Source organism: Populus alba, chromosome 17 (genome assembly GCF_005239225.2).
Source record: "Populus alba chromosome 17, ASM523922v2, whole genome shotgun sequence".
Taxonomy (NCBI): domain Eukaryota; kingdom Viridiplantae; phylum Streptophyta; class Magnoliopsida; order Malpighiales; family Salicaceae; genus Populus; species Populus alba.
Window position 1 is genome coordinate 20,233,319 of NC_133300.1, and position 12,027 is coordinate 20,245,345.

At 40.1% G+C, this 12,027-nt stretch overlaps 1 protein-coding gene across 1 annotated transcript; it reads left to right on the forward strand.

Moving 5' to 3' along the window:
* The first annotated feature begins 2,304 nt into the window (after positions 1-2,304).
* On the forward strand, positions 2,305-6,606 carry LOC118037215 (putative disease resistance protein RGA4). Its single transcript, XM_035043132.1, has 3 exons — positions 2,305-2,942; positions 3,064-3,478; positions 6,466-6,606. Exons 1-3 carry the CDS (start codon positions 2,305-2,307, stop codon positions 6,604-6,606), a joined length of 1,194 nt encoding a protein of 397 aa, XP_034899023.1.
* The last annotated feature ends 5,421 nt before the right edge of the window (positions 6,607-12,027 follow it).

Genomic DNA, 12,027 nt, shown 5'->3' on the forward strand with positions numbered 1-12,027 from the left:
CAATCTTTTTCAATCTCCAAAAACAGGTTCGCTTCCTTTTTCATTTTTTCTCTGCTCTTCGTGTTCAAATAATTGTTTGAACAGTGCGAAGGTAATTTAATTACCTTCGCACTGTTGATGCACGCGTGATCTGTTTCACGCGTGCATCTTGTGTAGCCGGGTCACTGGCTTGGGCCAGTGACCCGGGCCGGGCTGGCTGGGTTCAGCCCAGCCCTTGTGGGGCTGAGCTGAGCCCAGCCACAAATATATATACTTGCTGGGTTGGATTTAGCCCAGCCCAGCCCCAAAAAAAAAAAAAAAACAAGTAAAAAAATATAAAATATTAAAAATATATAATAAAAATTGTGTATGTAAAAAATATATACATAAATGATTTTTTTTTTATTCATTGAAAAAAAAACACACAAAATAAAATAGGATAAATTTATTTAGTATATTCACCGACGCCAGAGTCGGGAATAAAACAATACTAGGGTAAAATTTATTTTATTTTATTTTGTTTCGCATGCATAAAAAATAATTTGATAAAGAAATGAATTGATTTTTATTTGTTTATTCACATAAGATAAAATAGGATAAATTTATTTAGTATATTCATCGACGCCAGAGTCGGGAATAAAAAAATACTAGGATAAAGTTATTTTATTTTGTTTCGCATGCATAAAAAATAATTTGATAAAAAAATAAATTGATTTCTACTTGTTTATTCACTGACGCCAGAGTCAGGAATATAATAAAATGATGATATGAGTTATTTATTTTGATACCTACGTAATATTTACCAACGCCAGAGTTGGAAATATACGTAGTTGAATATTCACTTGGCGCCAGAGTCAGGAATATCGTACACAAGAAATCATAGTATAAACCAATAAAGATGTTAGCAATTAATAACAAAGACCAGCAATGCAGCCTACCTTAGGTAGGACGTTTAAGGGGTGATAATATCTTCCCTTTTACGTAACCAGTCTCGGATCATAGAATCTCTGTTGACCAGTTAGGGTTCCTAGTGACCATAATACTAGGTGGCGACTCCTTAAACAAAGACCTTTTCCCCTAAAAGAACACGATGCCTGTAATCGGTTCTTTTTCCATAATTCAAGAATTAATTTTTAAGGCGGCCGCGATGTCGGGTGCGACAGTGAGTTTTATAGAAGTGATGATATAATTTCGGAGAGAAATGGTGTTTTTGTTATTTTTTTTTTTTATAAGCATTGTTAGTTCATGTGCTATTTTGTCGTGATCAACGCAATGACAGGTCCAAAATGGATTTTCTTTGATAGAAGAATCTCGATTGTAAAGATTTTGTGACTAAAAATTAAATAACAAAGGAATGAGTTAAATGAAAAATAAATAATAACATAAAATATTTTTCAACTTAGTTTTTATTATACAGCTAAATATATTAATAAACTTTACTTAAAAAAATATTTGACAAGGTTTAAAATGAAAAAAAATATTAATATATTTCACTCAAAAATATTTAATAAGGATATATGTTTATACTATCATATTTAAAATATTTATAGTATATATATAATTATATTTTATAAAATAAACTATTGTATATGTTATGACCTACTTTTATTTAACCCATTCCTTTATTATTTTTAGTGATATTAAGGAACCATCTTTCATATCTGTTTTTGTCATTGAAAGAATATTGAACTTGAAGGAATGTTTTGATGGTTTTTTAGGACGAGGGAATTTAAGAGAGGTTAACTCGAGGAGGAAGGGGTAAGGAATTTCAAGAATTTTTTGTTTCGTGACATTCCTTTTTTTTTTTTAATTCAAAATTATTTTACTCTTGTTTATCCATCCATTTCAATGTTAAATCACAAATGTATGTTGTTTAAATTCTTTATAATCTTATTTAATTTAAAATTAAGTGTAGTTCAAAATTCTTTTTGATTGATTAGGCTGTAATTTGATCATACATACATAAATAACTGAAATTAATTAACAATACATCATCACCATATCATCTTCAAAACGTCATGATCATCTCAGATTCGGAGAGAGAGATCACTTGCTTTTCTACAAAGGTTGTTTATGATATTGTGCTTACTGCTTAGGAAGGTCCAAGTAAGGGATAGATTCTAATTAGGAAGATTGTTTCCAAAGTAAGAGATAAATGAAAGAATAAGGGAATGTCAGGAACAAAAATTACAGGCGTTTGTGTTGCCTTTACATGCATGCTCGTAGCTAGAAATCAAGAGTTTTGCCATTCTGAAAACATAACTTCACTCTCATCTCAATCATTTTTCCTATCAACAAATTCTCCTCTCTCCACTCAAAAAGAAAATGTCAGGAACTTTTGCAACCACCATTGCACAATCCCTTATAGGGAAGTTAGGCACTTTTGCTGGTCAAGAATTTTGTTTGGCATGGGGACTTGAAGCTGACATTGCTCGTCTTGAAAAGAGATTGAAAGCCATCAACGCAGTGCTGTCCGATGCTGAGCAGAAACAATCAAGGAATGACAGGATTCGGATCTGGCTCAACGATCTCAGAGAAGTCTTGTATGATGCAGAGGACGTGCTGGACGAAATCGAGTGCGAAACTTTGCGAAGAGAGGTGGTGAAAACAACAGGGAGCACCTGCAGAAAGGTACGGCGCTTCTTTTCAAGCTCTAACAAGATTGCATTCCGTTTAAGAATGGGTCATCAGATAAAGAGCATCATAGAAAGACTAGCTGAGATTTCATCTCTTAAGTCTGACTTCAACCTCAGCGAGCAGACTACTGATTGTAGTCATGTCTTGCATGAGGAAACAGAGATGAACCAATCCTTTGAGAGCTTTTCCGGTCTTGTCGGAAGAGATCAAGACAAAGAACGCATCATCAACCTTTTAGCAGAACCTTTTAAGGTTGGTGATGCACATCCCTTCGTCCTTCCGATTGTAGGAATGGGAGGCTTGGGGAAGACATCTCTTGCCAATCGGTGTGTGATGATGAGATTGTAAATACTCATCATTTTGATCTGAAGATGGAGGCATGTGTTTCAGATGATTTTTCCTTGAAACAAGTGGTATAAAAATTATTAAATCTGCAACTGGGGAAAGATGTACGGATTTGGATGGGGGTGAACTTAATAAAAAACTTGAAGAAATTTTGAATGGTAAGAAATACTTGCTTCTTTTGGATGATGTTTGGAATGAAGATGCTGAAAAATGGTTGTTGTTGAAGCCTTTGTTATCAAAAGGTGCTGGTGGAAGTAAGATTATAGTTACTACCCGTAGTCAACGTGTTGCTGAGATTATGGGTACTGTTGCTGCGGACAACCTAAGTCTTCTTGGTCAGGAGGACTGTCTGTCGTTGTTTTACAAGTGTGCATTCAAGGAAGGACAAATGGAGTTGTATCCAAATTTGGTTGGAATTGGGAAAGAAATAGTGGAGAAATGCAAGCAAGTTCCTCTGGCAGTGATTAACTTGGGGACGCAACTGTATGGTAAGACTGATGAAACAGAGTGGAAATCGGTGAGAGACAGTGAGAAGTGGGGAGAAGAGGGAGATGGTATTTTACCTGCCTTGAAAATAAGCTATCAAAGACTGCCGACTCACTTGAAAAGATGCTTTCTTTATTGTTCCGTTTTTCCAAAAGATTACCTATGTTGTGCGGAATTCGAGGACCGGTGATGTACTTATTTTTGCTCATAGAAGGGGTAAGCACACTGAGACACAATATTTTACATGGTTCGGCAAAACCGCCTACATCCACGGGAGAGAGTCATTTTATTATAGATAGAGAAAGGATACAATAAATACATGGAGGAGGATCACATCCACTCAACTCTCATCTCTCGTTGCTGCCCTTGCAGCTGCTGCAATGGCTGCTGCCATCGCAACTCTCTATTTCTCTCTATTCTCTTACGTTTCTCATCTCTCACACTTTGCTCTCAATTAATTATGCCTCTTTTATAGGCATTTCATGGTCAACATGGAGGGGCCAATAATGCCTTAAAACATGCCACCATTAGTGGCACTAATGGTGCTACCACTTGCTTGGTGGTGGTGGCCACTTGCTTGGTGGTGGGGTATTGTCAATAAATGGCAATATCCTAACAATCACCCCCTTTGCCATTTATGTGGACAATTGTCATATTGCTTCTTCAGCACAAGCTTGCATCCTACAGCTTTTCCAAGCTTACCATTCCGAGAGCGTATGTGGCCAAGTTTACAGGTACTCGCCAAACCTTTCAATCACCAGAGTGACCAAAGCACACCTTTTCTCACACAAAAGGATCACTACAACCAGATGGTCTGCCACATCACATCTGAAGAGTGTTAACGCTTGTCTCTAGGAACATTCCCCTTCGAGCGTATCAACCATGCTCGGTCCGGAATGATTTATCAAGCCTCACACCAAGGCTTACAACACCCCCTCAAACGGATATTCCAAGTGACAGTCATTATCTGAGTATCTCAATATGATCACAAGCCCACCACTCTTCTAAGAGTCTACTCATCCAGGAGTTGCGCCTGCCCTCTGTTCCACCTTAGGAACCACGCCTTACTTCTCCGTGAGTTTCTCGCTTTTAGTCTCAAGAATCCAGGTAGCTCTCCACCTTTAACCATGGGGGTAGCCCATTAAAGGTTGATCCATATATGTCTTCATACTCTGAGTATTACAATGCCTTCACCGAGCTCACCACCTTGACAAGAGTCAACTTGTTCCCGGAACTTGCGCATGCCCTCTGCTCCTTCATAGCAGTCGCGTCTTAATGCTCCACAAGTCATCCACTTATTGTCCAAGGCAAATGTCTTCTAGCTCATTGATCTTTAGCATGGGGCAATATCCATGAAAGTCAATCCTGCATTTGTCTTCATACTTATCATAACCACTTCATTAACTATACACCTATCCACTTATATCTAGCCATCACATTGGCTCTGGGGCGTTCTGAACTGGGGCTCCTATCATGGCCCTCACACCTTCTCCTGAGGTGTCCCCGCTCGTCGTCATGCAACGGTCTGAATCTGGGCTCACATCGTGGCCCTCACACCTTCTCTAAGGTATCTCTGCCTTTCATAGGCAGTCGCATCCTCCTTCAGCTGGGATGCCTCAGTGGCTCCAAGATTCTCTACCACCATGTGGACTTGGGAGAGATCACTACCACTAACTACATAGAAAGAGAAAGTTGCGGTATACTCCTCGCAATCCTCCACCTCGATTTCTATGTTTGGAGCTTCTATGCCTTTCTGCTTGACAGCTCCAGCTACACCACCTCTCTTTGGTGTCTTCGCCTTTCATCACAAGCGGTCGCCTTTTATCACAGGCGTTTGCACCCCCTCAATTAGGTGCCTCTGCAACAGCTCATCTTTCCATCCTTGCATGCATTGGAAAGGTCCTCGCTTGTTGTCTTCATCAAGAGCACAAGAGACTTCCTGTTATACAACTTCTACATAGTCTCTGCTCTGAGCTTCATCTGGGAACTCTTCTTCTCTTTGCACCTGTTGTCTCAGTACAGTACCTCGTTAGATCCCTCGGGTACTCCTACATAATCTCCGTGTGCTCTTGTGCAATTTCTGTTCTCCAGATTTCTCCCTATTCCTTGCTTATGTTTGACAGCAGCTCATCCCGTCACAACATTTATCCAAGTCAAAATAGGGTGCCAATCTTTATCCTCTTGCTGTATTTCTCTTCCATTATTAGGGTCTTCATCAATTCTCCCTTTGAGAAATCACAGTTACCGAATCTAACTTCTTTGGAGAAATCACCACTCCATCAAATCCTTATTCATATGGAACCCAACTGTTCCCTTTGTGTCGGCATCCTGCTAGTCTTCATCAGTTTCATTACAAACTGTTACATATACGAAAATAGTACCGTATGGATAATCCTTCCACTAAGCAAGTTCCCAGGAAAGATTGGAGGGGTCACACTAGTCCCTCTTAAAACCCAATCTCCTAGACAGAACTTCTTAGGCCATATCTATCCATCGTACTGTCTCTCCGTATATACAACCATTTACTAGCTTTGTTGTGGCTTTCCTTTACAAGTGATCTGGGTATCCTGGTTTCATACCTGATTTCTCAACATCTGGCGAGACTACCAGTGCTTAGATTCATCAAGATTGGTCTTCATCAATTTTCACTCTACACCTCTAATTGTCCACATAACCGGGTGTCTAGAATGTCCCAATTTTGCCTTTCATCAAGGCAATTAAATTTCCCATTTAACAGCTCAGCACATGTAATTGGGTAAACATGTGCACCTTCTTCTTCTTCATCTCCATCAACCTCAATCCAGACCCTCAGATGCCTCCTGATCGGGCAATCTCTCTTCAATAATTCACCACCGCCATTTTTGGTCTCGAAACTCAATGATCGGACCATACCATTGCATCCGGAATGATCAAATTAGTTGGAAACATGTCTTGAATCGTCCAAATCGCACTTCAGACGGCTAATATTTGATCAAAACAATTCTGGCCTGATTCACGCTCAGATCCAGTTGCATGTAGACTCTGCTGCACAGAATCATTTCCCTCGGCTCGCGGCTCGGCTTGGCTCGGATCGCGGCTGATGACATGGCATATGGGTCCCACGGTGCTGACGTGTTTGCTGACTGGGAGCTGACATGGCATGCCAACTCTGTATATTGACGCCATACTGACGTCATGATGACATCATCTCTATCCGGGTCTGGCACGTGGGTCGGGTCGCTTGATATTCGGGTCGGGTCAGCCCATCCGGGCGAAGAAGACGCGTGTGACGCGTGGCACGCGTCTGCGCGCGTGGCCAGCCTCCTCGACGGCACGTGTGGCCATGTCCGGTGTCTGATTTGACGCGGTTTTCACCAGTGGCTTCGTCACTTCCTCCTTTACACGGTGGTATGGTCAAAACACAATTTTGACAACTTTCATTTTTGAGCAAAAATCAAAAACCACTTAAACCATGTGCTCTGATACCAATTGTTGTGCGGAATCCGGGGACCAGTGATGTACTGATCTTTGCTCATAGGAGGGGTAAGCATATTGAGACACAATGTTTAACATGGTTCGGCAAAACCGCCTACATCCACGGGAGAGAGTCATTTTATTATAGATAGAGAAAGGACACAATAAATACATGGAGGAGGATCACATCCACTCAACTCGCAACTGCTTGCTGCCCTTACAGCTGCTGCAATAGCTGCTGCCATTGCAACTCTCTCTTTCTCTCTATTCTCTTACGTTTCTCATCTCTCACACTTTGCTCTCAATTAATTATGCCTCTTTTATAGGCATTTCATGGTCAACATGGAGGGGCCAATAATCCCTTAAAACATGCCATCATTAGTGGCACTAATGGTGTTACCACTTGCTTGGTGGTGGGGTATTGCCAATAAATAGCAATATCCTAACAACCTATTCTTGGATCTCTTTTTGGTGCAATTTTGGATGAGACATGGGCTCATTCTTCAACCATCAAATCCAAATGAGAACTTGGAAGATGTTGGCTTGCGTTATCTGCGCGAGTTGATCTCAAGATGTTTCTTCCAAGATTATGTGGATGGGATGGTTGGAGCTACCTTTAAGATGCATGATTTAATGCATGATCTTGCATCATCATTGGCTCAAAATGAGTTTTCAATCATAAGCTCTCAAAACAACCAAATTTCCAAAATGACTCGTCATGTGACAGTTTTTTACTCTGATTCATTTTTTCATAAAACTCTCCCCAAGTCCCCAAACAACTTCCATCAAGTGCGGTCAATAGTCTTTGCAGATAGTATAGTGGGGCCTACATGCAAAACAGACTTTGAGAAATGTTTGTTAGAATTTAAGCATTTGCGGTCTTTGGAATTAAAGGATGATTCTGGATTTGAGGATTTTCCGGAGATGATTGGCGCCTTGAAACATTTGAGATATATCCATTTTGGGAGGAACCCAAAAATAAAAAGACTCCCAAAATCTATTTTTAAATTGCAAAACTTGCAAGCTCTGCTTATAGGTTTGGGATTAGAAGAGCTGCCCAAAGATGTGAGGTACATGATCAGCCTTAGATTTTTAGATCTAAGTACTCAGCAAAAGTGGTTGCCAGAAGGTGGGATTGGGTGTTTGGAGTGTCTTCAAACTTTATTAATTGGTTGGTGTGAAAATCTAGAAAATTTGTGCGAAGATATGCAAGGTCTTAAAAGTCTTCGAAAATTGTTTATTCATCATTGTGATAGCTTGATTTCTCTGCCAAGAAGCATAAAATGCCTAACTACTTTGGAAGAATTATTTATTAGCGACTGTGAAAAGCTTGATTTGATGACGATAGAAGAAGAGAAAGAGGGAAAAATTCAACCTCTTTCCCCTTCCCTTCGTATTGTACTATTTGCGGCGGTACCAGCAACAATTGCTTTACCAGAACAGCTTTTTCAAGGATCTGTAGAATCCTTACAAACATTTATCATCAGAGAATGTCCAAACATAGGAGAAATGCCGGAGTGCATCAACAATTTAAAGAAACTTCAAAATCTTAAGATCATTGATTGTCCAAGGTTGAGCAAAAGGTGCATAAGAGGAACAGGAGAAGATTGGCCCAAGATCAAACATATCCCTAAAATCAAGGTTGCTGATGATGACAGTGGTGAAGAAACATCTGATTAGGTACGGGTTATAAGTATTTAAATATATCATATTTAGTTTCACATTTTTATCCATTCTTCAATTCCTTTTTTTCCTTTTAAATTCTTTTCAATGTTTATTTGACACAACCTCTTGTGGTTTCGAGGGGCAGGTTCAAGTGGAACTCCATCAGATTTAACTAGAGCAAAATAACAAGATAAGGCATGTCGTGGGTGTCATGATTGTTGTTACCCATTTTTTGACCCATGTTTTTTATATATTTTCAAAAAATCCAAAAATAGAGAAAAACAATGAAAATAAAAAAAATATGTTTTTTTAATATTTTCTCGTCATTTTAGCATTTTCAGCGTCGTCTAAAAAAGAATTTTAATTTTCAAAAGACTTTCGAACGCGTTCGACTTTTCACGCGTCATTTTTAAAATCATTGATTTTCCTCATTGAGTCGACGTTGATATTGGTCGTTTTCAAAAAACACAAAAAAATAAGAAAAATCAAAATTTACAAAAAAGAAAGAAGTTGAGGGACCAAGTTGAAAAACCTAGCAACATTTTGCCTATAAATACTGGTTTCCTCAACACATTCAAAGGGGGCCAATTTTGAAATTATTAGAAGATAAAATACAAAAAAACCCTAACCCTAAAACAAAAAACCTCCCTCATTCTACCCAATGGAGCCGCCCCCCTGGTTTCAAATTTTTTGAACCTCCAGCCATTGCTCACCAGTTTATTCTTCTAAAAAAACAACCAGTCGCCGGCCATCTTCTTTAATTTTTTTCTCCCCTCACCAGAACCGGCCGCCACCCCCATTATCAGATTTATCCCTTCTTCTCAGCCCCTTCATAGCCGTCTCCTCCCTACAGACCCGACCAACACCCACCGACCTCATCCTCTTCAGCCACTGCCCCTCACTTCTCTTTCGGCCACCAAACAAAACCAAACAGCCACTTCCCTCAGTCCTCTTCCCTGCGGCTGCTCCTTCTCCCCATTTTTCCAGCTCCACCTTTTCCTCTCAGCCGGGCTTCTCCGTCAGCAGCAGCGTCCCCCACGGACCCGGATCGGTCCGCCGCTGCGTCATCCTCTGCTCTTCAACCAGCCTCCAGCGGCGGTCGAGCAACCAGCAGCCAGCAGCCAGCAACAGATCTTCCCTTTTCAACCGGTGGCAGATCCACGGTCCCCTCTCCATCACAGCTCCACCACAGCCATCACAGGCCACCAGCAGCACCCGCGCGGTCATTCCCCCTTGGCCTCGCCACCACCGGAAGCAGAGAAGAAGACGGAACCCCTAACGAACTGACCCGGGGAGAAGACGATCTGAAGAAGAAGAGGAAGGAGCAGATCGGAGAAGAAAGAAAGAACAAAAATCAGATCTGCAAAGAAATAAAAAGTTAAAATCAACTGTTCTGTTGCGTTTTCTTGGTGTTGTGCAGGTCATTGCCGGTGGGGGAGAGAAGAAGATTGCAGGCCAGCCCTGTTTCCCCTGTTTTTCTTGCGGCGGCGGGTGAACCCACGCGCCGCCAGTGATGGTGGCGCTTGGGAAGACGCGCCGCCACTGTCCTGCTGCCCATGTGTCTTCACAGTACCGTTCCCCGCAATTCCAGGAGGCTTTGGGGGGGGGCTGTTTTGTAATTTAAAATTGTTTGATGTTTTTTTTTATTTGGTTTTGAATTATTTTTATTTGTATTTTGTATTATGGATGTAACAAAAGAAAAGAAAAGAAAAGGAAAATAAAAGAAACAAAAATAAAATAGTGGAAGTGTATGTGTGTGCTTGTATTTTGTTTTTTATTTGTATATATTTTTTTATGATAAAATTGCAAATATATTAAAGAAGAATTTAATATTCTGATCGGATCACGGTTAAGAATTATTAACTTATACGTAAGTGATATTTCTAATTTTCGATGAAAAGACAATTATTAAAACTTCTTTAACACGTCAAAGCTACGAAGCAGCTTACCTCAGGTAGGGTGCGTTAGGGGTGCTAATACCTTCTCTAACCACAACCAGTCCCGTACCCGCAATCTCTGACAAGACCAGTACATCAGGTTTCCTAGTAGCCCTCAATGAATTACTAGGTGGCGACTCCAACGAACCAAAACGAAGCAAACGCAACAACGAGAGAAAAATCGCCAGCCGATGCCGCTCGCTGATTCTGATTTTTTTTTGGGGTGCGACAATGATAAAATGCAAAGTTAACTAATTCATTCAACAATTTAAATTTCTTTGAACTTAATACATCATTATTAAATTCTATTTTTGTCTAATTTCTTCAGGTTTACTACTGTGAGGGTCCTATCGGCTGAGATCTTCTACAACAGTTTGTCACTTACGAAGATCAACTTAAGGCTCGGAGTGTCTGCTTTGTGTAATTTCCTTGGCTAGCTATGTGTGATGACTAGTCATGAATAAATTTATAAACATTTGGTTGTTCTGAATTATTGGCTTACCTCTTTATCTTATTTAAAATATTGTGTGTGATCATTTGAATAATTATGCTTAACATATAAATTCCTCCTTCTAAACAAACTAAAAAGCTGAAACATCAAAGAAACTTCCATTAGAGGTCTGCGTGACTAGCTATCATGCTCAGTAGCTTTTCTATTCCAGTAAGAAAAATGGAAAATCAAAGTAACTTCCAAAAGTTTGTTGATGCTACTTGCATATTGCAACATCCTGATAGGTGTATAGCCTGAAAGCTACACTATAAATGCTACCTGCACTCTTTAGTCATCGAGAATCAGCAACCTAGCTCTAATCTGATGGCTTCACTTCCAGTAGTTCCATTTGATCTTCCACGGTTTCTGATCACAATTAGTATATAAAACTCTCAGTCTTTTCAGATGACGCACATCTTACTAACACAAGCACGTACACATGGAGAGATGATTATGTAATGGAAACTACATAAATGCTGAAGAACAAAATAATAATTACAAATGTGATTGGCACTCTAGTTGTCTCATTAGACTGTAATTGCAGAAGAGTGTTAGATACCATATGCTGCAATAACTGTACAGGGCAGTGAAAATCTATGGTAACATCAACTAGCTAGTAACATTACATTCATAAGAGTTTTGGAAGCCAGAGTAATGTAAATGATTCTGATAACTGAACAGCATCAGCTTCAGAACTTCTTCCATCGCTAAAACTAAAGCTTCAGAACTTGTCTATTAGCAAAGGGATAAAAATTAAGAGGGGGCTTAATTTATCCATTACTAGACTGAGTAATAATGCAAACATTTGGCACTTGAGGTCTTGGCCTAGTGGTGGAGGGGGCTTGTTCCTTTCCACCCCACCAGGGTTCAAACCTCACCGTGCATGTCTGTCACCCCCGCGGTGCCTTACATGCTCACTGGGTTTGCAGGATGTTCAGTGGGCCGTGGGATTAGTCATGGTGCGCGCAAGTTGGCCCGGACACCCACGTAAAATAAAAAAAAAATGATGCAAACATTTGGAATATGCACAAGTAC

Coding starts and splice junctions, on each gene's coding strand:
- LOC118037215 (XM_035043132.1), top strand. CDS start 2,305: ATGTCAGGAACTTTTGCAACCACCATTGCACAATCCCTTATAGGGAAG. Junction 2,943..3,063: donor AAGACATCTCTTGCCAATCG/GTGTGTGATGAT, acceptor AACTGGGGAAAG/ATGTACGGATTTGGATGGGG. Junction 3,479..6,465: donor ATGAAACAGAGTGGAAATCG/GTGAGAGACAGT, acceptor AGTTGCATGTAG/ACTCTGCTGCACAGAATCAT.